At 42.0% G+C, this 19,967-nt stretch overlaps 1 protein-coding gene across 1 annotated transcript; it reads right to left on the bottom strand.

Annotated features, from left to right (window-relative positions):
- Positions 1 to 19,822, bottom strand: LOC106498489 (protein mono-ADP-ribosyltransferase PARP14). The gene is made up of 19 exons (XM_067299336.1): positions 19,630 to 19,822; positions 19,386 to 19,492; positions 19,268 to 19,301; positions 18,316 to 18,390; positions 17,342 to 17,539; positions 15,771 to 16,058; positions 13,650 to 13,886; positions 10,579 to 12,830; positions 8,823 to 9,059; positions 8,335 to 8,556; positions 7,490 to 7,580; positions 6,282 to 6,431; positions 5,606 to 5,668; positions 4,420 to 4,587; positions 4,121 to 4,330; positions 3,428 to 4,021; positions 2,034 to 2,179; positions 1,004 to 1,178; positions 1 to 768 (listed from the first exon to the last, which is right to left on the bottom strand). Exons 1-19 carry the CDS (start codon positions 19,820 to 19,822, stop codon positions 479 to 481), a joined length of 5,730 nt encoding a protein of 1,909 aa, XP_067155437.1. The 3' UTR covers positions 1 to 478.
- Positions 19,823 to 19,967: the final 145 nt, after the last annotated feature.

Consider the following 19,967-nt stretch of genomic DNA (forward strand, 5'->3'; position numbering starts at 1 on the left):
TGCAATTTGTTCCACTTTATTGAAAACACCATAAATGACAGTTTGCATCATAAACGATGCTAGAGAGAGCGAGACGCTACTAACACCGCAGCATATTGAACCATAGATGAGAGGAGACACTCCTCAACCCCCGCTAGTACTGCCCACTCGTTATTGCAACGAGGATGGCCATACACTGCAAGGAAAGGCTAAGTTCCATGGCTGTTTTGTTTTAAATCTGATATATAATCTAAGAGCAGTTCTCAGTAGAAAACTGCACTCACAAATGTTAAGTGTTTCCACTCTGCGTAGCTGAAAGAATTCAAGCAGTCTTTTTCAGTGCTATCAAAAATTGCCTTTGGGTTGCTTAAATGTAAACAAGCTTTAAGAAATCAATGTGATAAAAGTAATTTTTATTGCTTTCATTGCAAACTTTTTGTTAGAAGAAAGATTATTTTATAAAATAAAGACATGCGATCTTAGCTGCAATGAAGACTGCTTATTTAGTGAAAGTGATAAGGTATTCTGGGTAAGCTTGAATGTCATTAAATATGATAAACATGGATGGTTGGTTCATGTTATCAGTTGAACTATCAAACAAATCTATAGAGTTACTAGCAATTTTTACTGCTGGAGTAATTGCTCCCTTTTTCCCCAAAGAATATTCTCCAACAAGGACTCGAGCAAGGTACATGTACTTCTTCCCATTCGCATCTGGTTTAGAGTAGGTGTCATGGGCAGAATAGCTGGCATTAACAGCAAAGTAAGTTCCATTTCCAAAATGTGCAGCTGTGGTCAGAAAAAAGAAAAGAAAACAAAACAGATATTTGAGTCTTTCATAAGTAGCAACCATTTATCTGTCAAGGGATTCACAGGCTCTCAAGCTGGCAATTTTGCTTTTGTTTGCAATAGCTAGATTTAGCAAAACAAGTCATTTTGCATACAAGGTAGAAATACACAGACAGCATGGCAAACTGCTCCTAGTCATACTCAAAGAAAAAAAGTGCTTTGAAATTCACATTACCATTCATTCCAGCATAGCTCCGGTTAAATCCTTTGTTGTTAATTAAGGTTAATGAATCTCTACTTGTTCCATGAAACAGAAGCCTCTCATTATCTCTGTTGCCATTTTTCTTATCCATTTCAAGCTTTTTTATTTGGTAGGCCTTCCAAAAAAATGGGTTCTGTATCCTTTCAATCTACAAAGTTTGAAAGTAGGACACAATGTTGATAGTACTAATGCTTTTAATGACAGTGAGTTAAAAAAAAAAAAGTTTACTCCCCAGATTCTCTTCCTAGCTACAATGACTATACAAGATTACAAAGTAAGTTAATCAAATTGCTCCGTACTTTTGCATGACAGATGGCAAAACCCTGCCCAAATCTGACAGGAAGACTCCATGGAAAACAATGTAAGATGGTTTTGCAAGTGTCTGGGGCATACCCAGAATGCCTCCCTCTGAAGAGGGCACAGCTTAGGGGAGAGTATGCTATGCTCTACTACAGCAAAAATGACCTAATGAAAGAGTTATACTCACTGGGTGCTGAAGAACCAACTGCTTAAGGCTTGCTCTGAATACCTAAGAAATAGTAGTGTCCTTCACTGGCAAGTTGTTTTTCATTCGTTTCTGGATATGAAATCCTCTCTGCTTACTGATTTTCGATTTTTGAATAGGCAGAAAAGGAGAATTCATAGCAGATACAGGAACAGAAACAGTGCATACAGGCAGTTCCAGTAGAATTGCCCTACTCAGCACTCTCTCAGCTTCACAAAACTTGGTCCCAGAAGCAGATTCTTAAGAAGGGAGGGATTTTACTACAGGTTGGAAAGGCGTTAACCTCACAGGTGATAATACCTGTAAGGATATTAAGGATTTTGTGCATCCTCTTCAGACAATTGTTAAAAGGAAATCCACATTAACAAATAATTGAGTAGGAATGCAAATCAAAACTGTGTCTATTTCTTTTCCCATAAGGACTCATCCAACTTCAAAAATCTCAGCTGACTTAGTCATTATCAAAGTACTTATGCTCAGAAATTACGAGGTTTTTACCTTTTCAATCGTGAGTGATGGACAGGTCTGCAGAAACCTTGCCTGCACATCTTTGTATTCTTTCATTTCTGGCTTTAGCTCCACTATTTTGACTCGCTCTGTTTGCATATCATCCCACGTTGCAGGGAGCACTATTGACTCTTGATCTGCAAGGGAAACCATGTCAATCATACTTACCAAAATCCTCTGCTTAAAGTGATATATGCCCTGCTACAAACCATCTGAATGCCTGTACACCTATTTATTGTCTAGCTTATCACTAGTGCCTGTTGGTCTTAGGCAGCCAAGAATATTCCATGGGTCTTTGACTAGAAGATTAGGGCATTTAACTTGCAGTTTACCCTTGCACTGGCAATTAACAGGCATGAATTGGTAATATCCAGGCAAATCTGTTCTCCTTCATAGCTAAAGGCAGATGCTTTGTAACATCTTTTAACAGAAGCCTTCTCTGCAAATTGGGTTTTCAAGGACATGGGGCAAATACAGAAATACTGAGAAGTGGAAGGGTCTGAGAAAGGGCCCATCATATCCTTCTCTCATCTTCTGTCCACAGTAAGGAGAGAAAAAACAGGTGCTGTTAATTCTCCCAAATAAGAGACAAGGAATAAAGTATCCAAATAAGGGAGATTTTGATTTAACTTCTCTTCTCCAAAAATACACTCTCATACAGAAAAGCAGAAGTCTTCTCTCATTTCACGAAAGAGAAGTCAAGTATCTAGCTGTGATGTAAAACGCACTGACTGGTGCGCATGGTAAAGATATCTGGCATGTTCAGTTCCCTCAGTTAGGGGGATGAAACCTTTTTGATAAAGCTTTTGACAAAAGAAAAAAAAGCAGAAAGCATGTGCAGGAGGCATTACTAATGGGCTGGGAGTTGCACAGTTCTTTAAATGTGTTAACTTTCATTTTCAAGTGTTATTTAAAAAAAAAGTTCCCACTAAGACATAAAATGAGCTCCTGCAAAACTGAGTCACAGTGGGATGTAGAAAAGTAGTACTTGCACATACAGGATCTTCCCCAGTGTGTAAAAAAAAAGGTAGCTCCTTATATTGGAAAGGACCAGAAGTAGATAGAAGAGGGTACATCTCAAGAACATAAATGAGCTGGCCAGGATCTAGAACGACAACCACTACAAACACAAGATCTAATTATTGCTGTTAAGCCTGTTAAAAACCTCGTAACGCGTTATCTGCTTTTCTAACAGTTTTAAATAACTTCAGAATTCTCTTTCATCTTTGTTTCTCACTCTAGTTCTTTTGTACATTATCCAGGAACAAACCTGCACAAAGCTCCTAACAATATTTGGCATATTTGCACCATTCCTTCCTTACTCTAGGCTTGATTCAACCTGGTTTTACATGGCAACCTCTACCTGTCAAGATGCTTTTACCTACCTTCAGATTTATCAATACGTGTGATGGATGTACTTCTTCCTTGATCATCTACAGCATGTCTGGCTTTCATATTCACTCTGTAGTTCTTCTTATTAATGGTGACTGAAATAGTTTTCTCCTTTCTTAAGAAAGCATTTTCTAAATGCATATTTGTCAGACTGTCAAAGGGCACATAAGAATCACTGTCAAAGTATTTCCACTCAACTAAATTTTTTAAGAGTTCTGCCTTGATTTCTTCCTCTTTAGCAGCTTTAACCCTGTGAATCATATCTTGAATTGCTGAATAAGCAAACCAGACATCTTTGTCAACACCTGAAATTCGAATAAAGGTGTCTTCCAAATGAAGAACAATATTTAATTTCTTCTGTAGGTCACACAGTTCTTCATTCTCCCTTTCACCAAAACTCAGAAGAGACTCATCTGTGATTGTTTTCTGAAACTGTCCCTTTAAAATTGCATTTTTCATCCAGGTTTCAGCTTCTTCCACCCTTTGTTGGTTTTCACCACAAATCTGAACAACAGCCACCTCGACTTTCCTTTCCAAAACTGGTTTGCTTTTTTTCTTTGGAGTACATTTCTCAGAGCTCCAAAATGCTATATTGAAATACAAATGCTACAATTAGCATCAACTGATAATGGTTAATATTAAACAGATTGATCTATAACCCGTATTTAGAAATGATATCTACTTACATGCTAGCTTAGACAAAAGTGATTTGAATGGAGTTGTATTACCAGAACTTCCTCTTTTCTGCATGCTTGCATGGAACACACTTAGTAGATGTGGCTGAAAGATGACAACTTTAACTGTTTTCACAGACTGAACAGAGTTATTTCTTGCAAAGTCAGTTACTGCATCCATCATTTCATCAGCTGCTGCAGCTGGATCACGGCCTGCCTCACCTGAAACAAATTATAAACATTTTGCATTTTTGAAGAGCTACCTGTTCATATTTATGAACAGAGAAACCTGTTCATAAATAGGCACAAACCTGTTCCAATTGCTGGGAAGATGACAGAAGCGTACTGCTGTAATTCACACTCCTGAAGCACTTTGGAGACTGGTACCTTGATATCATCCTGGGCAACAAAATGAATTATTTTTTGGCATGGCAGGTGTCCTGCTTGAGTGGTTATATAGTCACTGTGAGGCTGCAAGGCTGAAAGATACATAGGAGGAAGTAAACAAATCAACAATTATCCACAATGTAAACTTGTGCTAATCCTTGTTAGGAGATAAGGAAGTAATGACAACTATGTCCCACGACAAGCTGCAAGGCTCCTTCCACATGCATCCCTCCCTCCATTTTCACTTTCTAGGCCCAGGGATTCATTTTATGTTTGCAATTTATTTGCCTTCACTCCTAAGTTTACTCTGCAGGCTTAGAGAACTTACGCAGACCAATGTTGCAGTCAGCCTTCACACAAATGAACATGCCATCTACCCTCATGCTGCCAGGCCTGAATTGTCCTCTTGGTCTGCACAATTCAGGTCAGCCTCTCTCACCCCTTCCACAGTTTTTTTCCTTTGGTTGGTCTTCTGAGCTGACCTCCACACTAGCCTCCTTCTTCCCATTATTTTGTGGGCTTTTAAGCCATGTACTTTTTCATTCTTAGTCCCCATTCATCGCATTTGCTGGTCATTAACTGAATTTGGTCTACAAATAAATGCCTCTTCTGAGGCCGGAACCCAGCTTCACTAATTTTCCTCTCAGTCATGCAAAGAACGTGGTAGTGTGTTGCTAGTTAGGCCAAGAGGAAATATTAATAACTGTTTTCTCTAGGAATGAGAAAACAAGTTCCAGGTAGAGAGTTGCTTCTAAATGAGGTATGCTACTCTAACAACATTTCTGCCACCACCATTCTCTGCTCATGGCTCTGTTCAAGATAGACTTGATTCATTTTTACCATCAAAAGTTTTATTGGAATAACAGGATGCAATAATGAGTAGATTAAATTCTTTACATTTGCTTAGATGCTGTCTCTTCTTGAAGATTTTTCTTTTCCTTTCCCCATTAGATGTTTTACAAATACCACATTAACCAATTAAAGAATTAGCTGATGTAACACAGTGCATAATACAGCTGGATGTACAGTAGGCACTTAGTAAATATTCCAACAGATCCCCTGCCACATATGAACACCTTTAGAAGGGAGATCAGAAATGTTGTACCATACCTAGTTGAGTACATTCATCTTCAACAGCTTTTCCAGCACCTTCCAGAATCGCTTTAGAAACACCTTAAGTAAGAGACATGTGAATCCACTGTTACTACTGTTAATTCCATTAAAGCCCCATCTAAGGCACAACATGGTACCACATATCACCTGAAAAATCTCTTTTCTGACAGCAGTACAGGTTATAACTGAAAAACATTGTTGTCTAAGAGTTCAGCTTACATTTTTCAACTCCAATTGATGTATGAAGTACCTAACAAGTTTCACTGAGGTCAAAACCTCACTGAGTTTTGTCTTTTCCTTTAGCCTGAAAGAGATGCTCTATAAAAAGATTCTATTAAAACATCAACAACAAAAAGAAATTGTCAGTTTTACTTTCCCACAGGAGTCTTAAACATGCCATCCTGTAACACAGGCTAAAGAAGTTTGAGATTTGAGAACACACTATAGAAAGATTCTTTTCCTCAAGTTTTTTTGTAGGATTTTCTTACATTGGAAGAAGAGAGCAAGAGACAGCCTCAGATGTTTCCTAATTAGGCTTTCACACCCTGAGAAATAAAATAGAAGCCACACTATAAAACAAAAGGTTTTAGAACACTGAAAATGATCCATACTCTCCTTATCCAGCCCTTCCAACCACACATGCTGTTTTCATCTATAATACCAACTAAAGTACCTTTTTTGAGGCTAAAGGTTTTGTTTGTTATGTTTACAATGACATCTGTCATCTCCTTGGTAATATCTCCAATTGCCACCTGGAACAAGATGGAGCCAATCATCATTTCATGCACACCCTGTGCCGGGGTTGAAATAGGACCAAAGAACGCTGCAGGAAAGAAACACATACATGAGTAACAGAGCGCAGAATTTCCTTGGGCTGAAGGACCTCTTCATGGGTATAACGTCTACAAAGACAACAGTTTGGCCTCAGGCTCAGCCAGTGCCATCCTTGTGAAGAGGGCTGCCTTCCATGTTATCTGAAAATCATTTCTTTTCACAGGAGTCTCTGATCAGCCTTCACCTGTTCCCACCATTGGTCTCCACAGTGAGATAGCAGGGAAACCATGTTTTGCTGCACACCTGGTATAGAGACACTTCTGTATAATGTCTTACTCTATAAGCCTTTGCTAAACTTGGAGGTAGGAGAGGGGCAAGCTTGCTAAGTCTCACTTCCTCGCTCCCCTGCCTCTCAGTAGTTTTTAGACAGGTTCTCTACTACATGACAGGAACTTACCTACATGTTATTTTTAAAATTTGATTAAGTTTTCACCATATAACTCATTTTCTGTACTCTGTAGTTCTTTTTGGCTGGATAACACCAGAGGTTTTTTGCCTATTTATATCAGTACTAAAACCAAAGCTGAAATAGATTTGAGGATTTTCCAAAGAGGCCCCTGTAAGGCATACACAAGCAGATACTCACCTGCATTCTCAGGAGACGAGAATAAACTGACACATTCACGATCTGATCAAGCGTTACAGTGACGATACCACCACCACCGCACACTACAACCAAAAAGCCCTAAAACACCATTTGTGCCCTCACCAGAGCTTCTACTCTCTTTACCATGGGAGGGTTTTAACCAGGTAATGAATCCCAGGTACATTTTTTATTTCGTGCCTTCAACAGCATTTCAAACATTACACTCATCCTGAAACTACTATTTTCTGTCTTTACAGCAGCTGCTTCAACTCCAGCATTAACAGTTCTTACTTGGACTTTGGGCATGACATGCTCACCAAATGCATATCTAAACACCTATACTGAATATGCTCCCTGGAGTATTTATATATATATATATATATATATATATATATATAAATCAAAAATATATATAAGTATACAAAAATAATAAAAAGAATACTTTTTGAAAACAAGCTTACATGTGCTTTGGCTAGCCTCATTTGGAGCAGTCTCATGCACTTTATCATCTATAGTATTTCCACGTCTGTGCTGCAGTTCATCTGAAAATACCTAGAAAAGGAAACTACAGTCAACCCCTGTAGAAAAGTCTTTACTCAGTAGTTTGAAAAGTAAAGTTAAAAAGCATTTAAAAGGAGCACAGTGCAAATGACTTAATAACCATCTGCCACAGTGCTGATGGGAAGTCTTGACACACTGTAGTTCTCGAAGAACACATCAGATGTTGAAACATTTATTTGGGTATTATTTCACAGTGTGACTGCTCTCTTTTGAAAGATTCCACTGTGAAATGAGTAACTTGAGTATGGATGTAGAAAACCCGGGCTAATGTGATACTGAAGAAAGTGGGATGCAGAACCATGGTATGTTTTCTACTGGAGAAGTTTACCAGCACAACAATCCAAGCATAATTATTCTTCCTAAGAGACTCTAGCTAAACCTGTCAAAAGCACTCCTTTTTCCAAGAATTAAGACAGCTATGCAGGAGTTACAGCAAATTTATCTGTAGACAAGGATTATGTATTAGTCACACAAGCTCATGAAATAAAAGAGTAAATACTTTCATTTGTATCATTCCCAGGGAATAAAACAGGACAGAAAGGGAAGAGAGCTGCCCAAGAAAGGCAGGCAACTATGAGAGGCAGAACCAAAAGGAGAACTTTCACTACAGACAAGAAAAACTGTCAGCAAACTGCTCTTTTCTTTAATATGAGAATTAGCACACTGTGGATTCTTCTGAGGTCATCAGATAGCTAACATCACTTGATGGACCCAAATAAAATAGCATGTAATACGAAAAACTCACCTGCACGTTAGATGTGTCTTTCGGATGCAACAAAAAGTGAACTTCTTCAAGAGAATTTAGTTTCTTTTTACTACTGAATTCAAACACTTTGTCAAATAGTAATTTGGCAACAATAGACTTCGGAAATGCTAAATTCCCTGTCCCAATTGCCGGGAAAGTGATTGACTTTAAAGACAGCTCCTCAGCAATCTGCAGGCATTCTGTGATGATGTTTCCAAGGATCTGAAAAGCACAGTTATTACTGAAAAGTCATTTTTTGCCAGTATGTAAAATTCAGCACTTTTTCTTTTAGCTATCTTTTGGTATTAAAATATGATAATTACATACTTCACAAAGCATATATTAGTCAACATGGGATCAGCCACACATAAAAGAACAGCCCAAACTCATCTCCTATGAAGTTATCCCTCATTTCAAAGGAGAAGTTGCATTAAACCCACTGCAAGGTGCAGCCAAATTAGAGTTTAGGCAAATAAAGCCCCTTTTACCTTTTTTGCAGATGCCTGTCCCTGTGACCATCCAGGTATAATAGTATGAAGCACATAACGGCAACCTAGATTGTATCCTTTTGTTCTGAACACAGATCCTTCAACAGGTGTGTTTTCTAAGCCTTCTTCCTTTAAGGCTGTCTGGAGCATCGGCCCTGCTTTGCTTAGCAAGGCTTTGGAGAGTGGCCCTCTATCAAGCTGTAGATCTGTGGCAACACTGCTGACAACAATGTCTGTCTGAAAGGGGGGGGGGGGGGAAGGGGGACAGCAAAAAACTCCAGTCAATGCAAAATTTAAGCTTAAAAGCTATCCAAATGCAGCCTGTCTGCTGACTCACAACATGAATTTCTGGGACAGCAACCTGGAATGTAACAAAGCTTTGGAACAAAACAAAAAAAACCTATGTTCAGTTCCAACACCATCAGCCTGCCCACTGAAATAGAAGACCTGCATTAAAAGTGAAATTCTTTCATTCCAACAGGAGAAAGTTAAAATTCTGCATTCCTGGTCTACTTATTCTGCCTCCCTTTGAAAAACACTTAAACAAATTTATTCTCTAAGAGAAGCTTGCAGACCAAGTTCTGTGTCCAAATTTCCCACCTCCCAGCAAGACAGAGGTAATACAGGGCAAAACTCCTGCTCGACTCTTGCCTCTGTTGAGGCTGCAGGGCAAACTGGGGTAAGCAGGACCTTCTATATGTGACTGGTCAAGAAAAAAACAAACAAAAAACCCCAGAAGCTGTAGAGAAATAAGACTGGAGGAAGAGGTAAGGGGAAAGAAAAGAGAAGTGAAAAAAGCAGTAATTCAGAAGGGAGAAAAATATAAAGGGCTAGGAATATTGTATCAAACACAGTCTTCAGCTCTTGAGGAAACACCTCTCTACATCATATTTTTTAACGCATTTGTTTTGCTCTGGCCAACTGGAGGAGCTCTATACATACAAGCTGTGAGAGACAACCACTCCTGAAAGGATCAGCTGGCCACTGTGAAAATGATCCTGAGAGGAGCTGCTTCCAGTAGCAATGATCCCAGTTAAGAAACTTTCAGGCCAGCTAACAGGAATTTAATGCTGAAGGTAGCTGGAAATTGGTGAAGCTGGTGCCAGACAGGATTTGCGATAGCAGCTCTACATTGCATTCCAATGTTCACCAATAACACTAGGAATAATATTTCCCCAGTAAAGTACTGGGGGAAGAGGAGGAACCCTATTTACATAGGATCATTCAGAAGAATTAGAAGAAGTCAACTGATACGTCAAAGTCAATGCCTTGAAGTTTGAGAGCATCAAAACCCTTCTGTGAGGAAACAAGCATTCACTTTAGTAGCTGAGACAAGTCTACAGGGGCCCCCTGCCCATCAGGGAACGAGCTTACCCGGTGTGCAGTTCAGTGTCCTTCAAATACAAGTAAAGCCACTCTGGCTCTGGGCAGAGGGCTCAGCAGCACAAGCACATAATTGGATGTGCGCGGCTGTGCTGCCCTAGGCCCTCCGGTGCACCATGCACCGCAAGGATTCATGTGTCTCTATGTTAGCTATGCAGCACTGTATTGTGTGATCAACTATGTGTACCTACCATATAATAACAGTTATTTTAACAGCAATTGTTATCAGCCATGACTGCCAATTCCAATAACATATCAAACATGTTACATTGCTAATTACAGATGATGATCTAAGTTCCTTTTTACACTGTCCATACTTTAAAATGAGCTTTACTTCAAACTAGACAAACAGCTGATAATTTAAAACACTTACTGTAGCATCTTCAATGCTTCCTTTTTTCAGTATAACGTCAAGGCCTTCCTCTGTCGTTACCATCATGAGGCTCTTGCTATTTTGAGAACTTTGACTTTTCCTAGGCTGATTATCTGCATTAGTCTGATGTACTGAACTGCAGGGAAGTAAGTTATCTGAAAACACTTCTTTCAGTGCCCTGCTGAAAGCCTGAATGTTTTTCTCTGCAACATCCACAAGATGAACCTCCTTCAAGCTGCTGTCCCCCATGGATTCTTCCAAGGTTTCCTTGATGGATGATACAATTGAATATGTACACAGTTGCAGTGGGAAACCAAAAATCCCAGCACTTATAGAAGGGAAAGCTATGGAGCGATGATTGTATGTTTCAGCCAGTTGTAGACATTTCTTCACTGTCTTTCTTAGCAAGAACACACACTTTTCTGCTTCATCTTTCTTCCACCTGGGCCCAACAGCATGAATCACATGTTTACAGGGGAGTTTCCCAGCACCTGTGATAACAGCACATCCAGGCTGCAAACACCCATGCTTTGTCAGCATGTCACATTCTTCCTGTAGCTCTGGACCAGCCGCTTGTAGAAGGGCCCCAGCAAGGCCACCTATGTGTTTTAATTCTTCATTTGATGCATTTACAACAACATCAACATGATGAGTGCACAAGTCAGCTTTATAAACTGCTATTACAACCCCACCTATGGTTGCCTGCCTGTAGGGCTTGCCTTCACTACCATGTTCTTGCTGTTCTTCCAGCTGTTCTTCTGGCTGTTCTTCCAGCCTGATTAAACAGTTAAAGTCTTGTTTCACAGTGGCAGCATAAAAGTGTTCTCGTTCTTTGAAATATGACTTGGCTCCTGGCTCACTAATTAACACACGCTTATAATGCAACACAGACAGAGTTTGTTCTACTAAGGCGACTCCCTTCACCACTTCTCTTCTTGGCCCACTCAAGGAAATAACTCTCTGCTTCCTTTGTGTGCCAAAGTCGACTCTCACACCCTTACTTTGTAATCCAGCCCAAACATTGGCCTTCTCTTTCTCAAAGAACATTATGACTGCCACAGGCTTTCCTCTGATGACCTTTTGCACTTGAGTGTTTTGATCTATAAAGTCATAGAGTTCCTCATAAGCTTTTTCTACTGCTTGAGAACAACCAGCAACAATGACCTGACTCCCTACCTGAGTGGCTGTTACAGCTGCATTAGAACAATTCTGGGTGGTGAGCAACCTCCATTCTCTCTTCTGGAGAACTGACTCATCTTCCAGATCAATGCTTCTGTAGTTCAGTTCCTCCTTTATTTTTTCTTCTGCTTTTAGGAGCATTTCAGGAGTACTGCCGGTCAACATGATAGCTTCTGTTTCAAGCTCATAGAAGGCACTAATTTGTTTTGACATAAACAAGCTTTGTGACAGGGTTTCGTTACTAACATGTTCTAAAAACTGGAAAATATAAGGGTGAACATTAACTGATTTCTTTGCCATTTTGCGCATATTTTCTAGGATTTCTCCTTTGACTTTATAAGCTTCCTCAGCCACTCCGCACAGGCTAATTATCTTTTGCAAGTGATCATAAGTCATCTGCAGAGTTGGGCACTCCTTGTGAATTTTTTCTTCAAGTCCAGTACTCTGTAAAATTGCATACTCCCCTGGACACACTACCACCACTTCTTCAGTTTTTTGCTTTTCTCTTTCAATTTTTCTGGTGGCATTTTCTATGAGCAACTTCAGCTCTTGTTCAACATTCTTTAGATCCTCTTTGTCACCTACTAAAACAACTAACTCCTTGGAAACATATGGAATTATCAAAACTTCATCTTGGATAATGCCATTCCTAACAGCTTCCCACACCTCTGCACTTACTTGATATTTAATTGTTTTGTACTTTGATATGCTACATGAAAATGCTGTGGAAACACTTTCATTCCATGTCTTGATCAATCGAGCCATTAATCTCTTCTGTTTGGACAAAGCAGCTGCAAGATGCAAAGTAACTTTTGGGTCTGCACAGCTGGGTTCAGGCCATATTAGTTCACAATTACACTTTGCCATATCACAATTGATTGCCTCAATTAGCCTATTATTTCTCTGTAAGAACTGCCAGATATAGGGATCCAGAGGCACTGTAACTGGATCTGGTGCCTTTATTTGCGGCCCTTCCTTTCCGTAGAGAGCTGTTCCCAGCGAGATATAGTAAGGATAGACAGCGATTGGTACCCCGTTGATTGAATGCTGCTTTGCCAAGATATTGATCACATCTAAAACATACAAAAAAATATAAACAAACAATCAATCATAGCACTTAAACCCAAGGATCTTTTGCTCTGTTTTTTTTTTTAATTATTTACTGCATAATAATTTAAAAAATATATATATAAGTAAGGTTTTGCAGTAGTTTTCGCCCTTCTTCCCGAATAAAAACAATTCCAAATTATTAAAAAGAGTTACTGTTTTTAAATGCCTAATAAAATAAATTAGGAAGAGGCAGTTAAGTGCTGACTCTGTCCACCTTCAGGAGGGAATAAATACAGGATGGCATTGTCTCTGCCCCCACCCCTGTTATGCTGTACTTGGAGTGCCCAATCCAGTAGTACGCCTGGGCTACTAGTCATCAGCATCAACTCACACCTCCTCCGGCTTCCCCCTTGTTCTCCATCTTCAACAGAGGCTCATTTTTCTGGCACTAGCAGGACATGCAACAGCACCTGCTGTCTGGCCAATGAGTTGTCCAAGAAATTGCTCTCAGATAAGCCAGACAGCACATACTGCCTCAGGGCAGTTACTAAAATAAATGGCCTCTCGCACCATGTGGGGCTGTGCTCACCTCTGCTGAGCTCAGACTGTAACCTGAAGTCTGTAAGGAGCAAGACCAGGGTGAACTAATAAACTGTGCCTAAAAAGAAAGAAAAATCCTACGCATCCTGCCCAGCTGGTCCAAAACTTTACTTTGCACTCCAATTGGCAGAGACCTGCTGTTTTATGAGGGCAAAGTAGCTATTTTTTTTTTTTTTAGAAAAAAAAAATCACTTTTAAGTCAAAGGATCTTGAAAAAATAAGGGCTTCATTTTCTGCATTACCTTTATAGTCGCTGAATGTAATGATAGCTGCACCTTCATCAGGCAACTGCTGTACATCCACCACTTGTGCACTTCCATTCTTCTTGTTTTCAAAGTAGATGGTTATATAGTCATTGGATGTGTTAGGTGGTATATTTTCAGCCCTAATGCTTTTTGTCACCTCAAGGCACCGTGCAGTAATACTTTGTTGTTTTGCTCTGTGGTTTTGATTAATTTTTTTAACAAATTCCTCTGTGGCTAGAAAGAGAAGGGAGGAAAAAAAAAAAAACATCACACAAGTAGCTCACTTTTCTATTAGGATGTTAGCAGACTATCAGTGTATGCACTGACCAAAGCACTGAGTTATGAAGCATCTGTTAGCTTGGTGGTGCCCACCAAGCTAATTCTTTCCACCTATTCAGTTTCTGTGGTCGAATATTAACCAAATAGTTGATCACAACTGTTGAGCAACAGTTACTATAGCCACAATTCATCACTCGTTTCCCAACTAAGTAGCACTCGGTCTTTTTAACCCCAAGACAAAATATCAGGCTCATTTGGGACTATGGGCTTATACACAATCAGACTGGAGTCATCTGTTTAAATTTGGATTGTTTCAGTTGTATTATATGCTATTTTTGGCTACTTTTTGTTTCCATTATCATCATGGTACAAGACAGTTAAGTCACTTTTAGGTCTGACAAATGCATAGTGAACCTTTTGAGGGATCTACTTATTTCCTCAAGGCTAAACCAGAAATTTGGGGCTGGACCAGGATACAAGGCAAGTCATTTCTGACTTCTGAAGAGATGTAGACTCTGCTTTCTCAAAGATTATAGACTTGTTTGACAGTGATTTAGTTATACCACTGATGAACTCTTTCACTATTTTAAAGTTTCTGAGCAACTTCATCCTTGTATGTTACCACTAATACAACTATTCCTAATTAAGTTGATTTAGAGTGGCACATAACTTGTTTTCATCAAATTTAACTTCCAGAGAGACTCATTTTTTTTCCCCACAGAACAAACACTTCTCTCTTTTTTCCAAATCAAGCACATGTAAAATCACCTTGTCCTTAAAGGTGCTCAAGCACAGCAGCAGCCGCAGAATCCTGCGATGAGTTTACTGCTGTCAGGTTAATTCACTTCTCCTGGTAATGAAGTGCTGCCCTCTCTACAACAGCAGCTACGGCATTTGCTTACATCATTCCTGAATCTGATTTTACTCATAGCGGTTACTGTTGCCTATGTCCTGGAATGGAATTTGTTAATAAAAGTCAACCATAATTCTTGTCTGGAACCAGGAAGTCCCCCCATTTCTCACTGGTGTGAAGTAGCAGACACTGCCTGTCACCTGGAAGAGGCCTTTATCATGAATCACTGATGAGGAAGAAAAGGAATATATGGTACCAAACACACTACAAAAACCACAGTGGGCACTCAGTCACTTTGCTGGTTGGTATCACAGCCTCAGGCAAAGCAGATGCTGTTAATTCAACACTTCACATAACTGACAGCTACCGCTGCGTGCATAAGAGCAGCTGGACTTGTCTCAGCAGCCCAGGGTCCATCTAGCCCAGTATCCTGCCTCCCGCAGGGGCCGTAGCAGAGATCTAGAAAACTGCAGTAAGAAGATGCTATTTCCCCAACCCTCTCCCAGCCTCCAACTATTTTTTAGTACATGAGATTCCCTAAGCCTAACACAGTGCATTTAATAACCTTAAAAGGCTCTGTTCTAAGTATTTGTTCAGTCTTCCCTCCAATCCATGCAAGCTTATTACACATATAGCACCCTTTGGCGAGCAGATCCCTCATTATCTATCTATTATAAGACTCAGCACATCATTTTGCTGCTTGTACAAAGCTATAGTTCAGTTTTAGTCCTACCCATTTTGTTCACCAACCCAAACCAGAACTAACTCTCTTCTCACTTACCTTTATACCTTACAGATACAAAGGCCAGTGTATCTCACTGAATTTGTGGAGTAATTTCTCAGATTAGGCTAATCTGAAAAGATCAGATTAGGCTTGAAAGCTGATGACAGAAAACATTGCTCTTTATTTCCAGGCTTGTCTCCCTCCCACACACAGCTTCTTAGAAGTAGGTAATGAAAGATCTGCAACTCAGACTCATGCTTACCAGTACTTCCAGTAAAAGTAACTACAGCCGCATTTATTTCAGGTATCATTTCCACGCTGAAGTCATTGTCTTCCTCTGATAAGCCACTGATGTTCTCTACCAGCATAATTAACATGTAATCTCCTATTGTCTCCTGCACATTTTCAAGCACAACTAAGGCAGAAGGCACAGACTCTTGAGAGTTCTCCATTTGGCACAGCTCCTGGATAGTCTCCACTTGCCAAGGCTTCACCAACAGCCCAATTTTCTTCACCGAGTGATGCTTCCTTTGCAAAACTCCTTGGGCATCTAGTTTCACAGAAAAATAAACAAGAAAGATGCTGTTTTCCATTCTCCCCACCCAGAGCAGATAATACATTAGGCTACACTCTACTTCAAAATCTGAGCAAACATCTGTTTCTTCTGTCATATGAGAAAGTAAATAAGGCAAAGTGACATTAAGAGTTAGGATCAGGACAAATGTTACTCTATGATTTAGATGTCTCAGTCTCCCTAAAGAAAAAGGAGCTACTTTGAGATAACTGCAGCCTCCTTTTTACTGTCAAATAGTCTCCAACTGCAAGAAGCTGTCCTCCAGATTAGCAACACCTAATAAATGGCAAATAAAGAAAGGGTTTTCCAGCTTGCTTATCCTGTGCATTTAACAGACGACTTTCTCCTGTATAACCAGGCAGTTTCTTCATATTGTGTAGGTCCTTCACACGCTAACAAGTAGTGAGCAGTATTTTGGCGGAGGAAAACTACATATAAATTGAGGCTATTTTAAACTTATTTTCTCCAACCAGGTGAGATAGGGCTCTGTAAACCTGCTACTGATTGTATGACAGGTATAGATAAATGTTTTTCCAGAAGGGATTCTGCTGGCTCTTGGCTTATGCCAATATGGGCTTCCTAATGTATGTGCACACAGGAGCTGTTCAGTCCTTACAGGAGTGTCTGCTAATCCCTCTTCTGGTTCAGGTACCTGAACTTACTCCTCCACTGCTTCCTATTACTCATGATTGTATCCATACCGAAAGCCTTACTAAAGCCACCTGGAGCCTCACAAAAGGTCATGGTGAACTCAAAATAACATTTTCTTTAAAACAGCATTCACCTCTTTCTTATAAATACATGACATTTACTGTCTCTTTTTCTCCCAGTCTCCAAAACCCTCTCAGCTGAGAATCTGAGATTAATATGAAAGAAAATACAATAGAATAGTGTTTACCCACAATCTGCAGCTAATACTGTGCTATGCTGTATCCTACCTCCTAAACTAGGATAAAGCTTTCTTATTCTGCAGTGCTCCTGCCACCAGTTCTCCTGCATTATTCTGTGTGAGCCTTCATCAAGCATCCAGGATAGGCCTAGAGAACCACCTCTTTCCTTGTGGATTATTATAAACACTGGCAGAAACTCATGTCTGCATTGAATCCATAGGTACATCTGCTCCTTTTACACCCTGTCTCTCTCTGGGAATCCACCATTTCTGCAGTAGCGAAGGCCACAAGAGATCCACCACCAGCAAAGGTCTTTTTTTTTTTAAAGGGGTGCTTTAGTAAAATAAAATCCATAAAATAAGATCATACCTTCCTCATCCTGAAAGGTGATGATTATTTGCTGATCCTTTCTGATGAAAGACTTGATGGGCCCCCCACCAGACTTCTTTTTATTTTCAAAATACATTTCCACAATCTCATCTTCTATTTCCTCCCCAGAGGCCGTGGTTACTACTATGATAGATTCCCCAGAGGCTGTTGTTTCTGCTCTCAAGTTCCCAAAAGATTCTGAAATCAAAGATTGCACTCTGATGCCTTAGGCAAAAATTAGGAGACAAAACCAGCTTACTATCTTTCAAGCTTTCACACTGAGTTCTCTGCACAAATATAAGATCAAGGAAAAGACAAGACAAATAAACAGTTATTCAGTTTTGTTTCATAATATCCTTTACATTCAAGACAAGCTGATCATACCACTAGTGGAAAATCAACAGGTGACGAGTAAGGACTTCTATGTATCCCCAGGTAGGGACAGCAAAAGCAATGGCTATGAAAGCTTCTTCAAAAACCCATGATGAGGGGAACCATCACTCTTTTCCCTGTGCCCTCTCCCCATTTACATTTCCCACTGCTGCTATGAGCCATCATGGGTCCACAGATGAGGGCTGCCATAGAAGCTTAGGTGTACCTGGGCTACAGATAGTAATGACACTCTACACCAGATCACCTAGGTGGGATGAGAGTCCTTACACACTGCCCCACAGCCGGGGCTGGTGGCAGCCTGGGAAGGTCTGGGTAGGGACTGCCTAGGTTCAGCAACCCACTACATGCTCTTCCCAAGAACTGACCTTTCTGAGGCAGTCAGTGAAGCAGGAAGTTTCATCCTAGAGGGACTCATACACAGAAAAATGAGTGGTTTTTAGCCTCAAGTAATGATTTCTACATTATATTAGACAAACACCACAAGCCATTCAGGTGTCCATAGCACTGCTGCAGCATAAAGGTCAATGAAAACCAACAAAGTGAGAATAGATGCGTATTTGCTTGAAAAGTGGCATGCTTACCCGTTTTTTCCTGCTCAGTGCACACCGAAGCCTCCTTATTCTTGCAGGCAGGAAAAGACACCCGGTGTTCATTAACTACAGACAGATGACAATGCTATCTCAATTACTGGGTGCTTCAAGAAGCAAAAGGTCACAGTTTTTAGATCCAGCACTAACATAGCCTGAATTTAGTTGATACTGCCAGAACCACAGACATTCATACATCCTTATTTCAAGCCACACGTTGAATGTTGTTCCAGAAACATCCTTTAAGCTCAAGAAGCATCAGGCACATTGTTAAAAAGCAAACTTGCCCATACCCACTCATGCTGTGTGAACCAGAGCTAGCAGATCTTCTGATGCGTCAGAGCACTTTCCTCATACAAAAACCAGTGCTGTTGCACAAGAGATCTCTAGGAGATCCCTTATCTGGAGGGAAGCAGCCTTAAAAAACAGGCAGTCCTGCAAAAGTGCCTATCACAACGTAATCCCAGCTCAGAGCGAGATTTCTACCTGCTATTTGTAAAAGACTGAGGAACACCCTAAACCAGAGAAGGCAGGACACACGGTAACAGCTGTCAGGCTGGTCTGCACTGCCCTTATTAGCGCCAGCACAGCCCGCACACGCAGAGATAAGCGCGCTGCGCACGGTTATGAAGCCTGGCCCACAGGGAGGCCCCCATCCCATCCCAACCCATCCCAGCTAGAACTGTCACAGAGACCGCAGGGAAAGCTAGCTCGCTCCATTTCTACGCATTTCTTAGAGCTTAAGTTTCGTGGTTTAAAAATGAAGAGAAGTGCTCAAGAGGAGGAAAGCAAGAACAGCCCAAAGCCAGCCCGCACAAGCCCGGGGATCTCCTCGGCGGCGGAGCCCCGGCAGGGCGGAAGAGCCCCCCCTCCCCCCGCCGCCCCCCCCCGCCGCGCGGGTAACGGTCGCGGGTACCGGTCGCGGCGCGGGTCACGCGAGCCCTACCTGCCCCCCGGGCCGCGCTCGCCGCTCCGGCCTCCTGAAAGCGCAGGGACGGGAGAGACGTTAGGGGCGGCTCCCTCGCCCCCCCCCCGGCCCCCCTCACCGCCGCCGCCCGCCTCACCTGCACGGCATCCCCGTCCGCGGGCGCCTCCGCGACGAGCAGCGCCAGCCTTCCTCTCGGCCCCCAGTCGAGCTCATGGGCCCCCCGGTCGAGCACCCGCTGCCTCACTGCGAACACCACAGGCACCGCGTGAGGCGGGGCGGCAGCGCCCCCCGGCCCGGCCCGGCCCCCCCGTCCCCGCCGCGGGCAACGGCCGCTCGCGCCCCCCCCCCGCCGCCGCCGCCGCCGCCGCGGCGCCGCTCACCGTCGTGGCGGGCGAAGCAGACGAGGAGGTGCCCGGGCGCCGGCCCCGCTCGCAGCTCGCACTCGCCGCCGCCCGAGCGCTTCTGGCTCTGGAAGTAGCAGAGCAGCTTCTTGCGCAGGGCGCCCGGCGGCTCGGCGGCGCCCCAGTCGCCGCGCACCAGCAGCGCGAAGGCGCCCGGCTGCTGCCCGGCCATGGCCGCGCCGCGGGACCGCCGGGGCACCGCCGCCCTCCGCCGCTTTCGCTTTCATTTCCCCGGCGAGAGGGAAGCGGCAGCGCCGGGCTCCGCCCCGCCTGGTGCCGAAGGCAGGAGGCGGGCTGCCGCCGCCCGCACCGGGCGC

The sequence above is a fragment of the Apteryx mantelli genome, chromosome 6 (genome assembly GCF_036417845.1).
Source record: "Apteryx mantelli isolate bAptMan1 chromosome 6, bAptMan1.hap1, whole genome shotgun sequence".
Taxonomy (NCBI): domain Eukaryota; kingdom Metazoa; phylum Chordata; class Aves; order Apterygiformes; family Apterygidae; genus Apteryx; species Apteryx mantelli.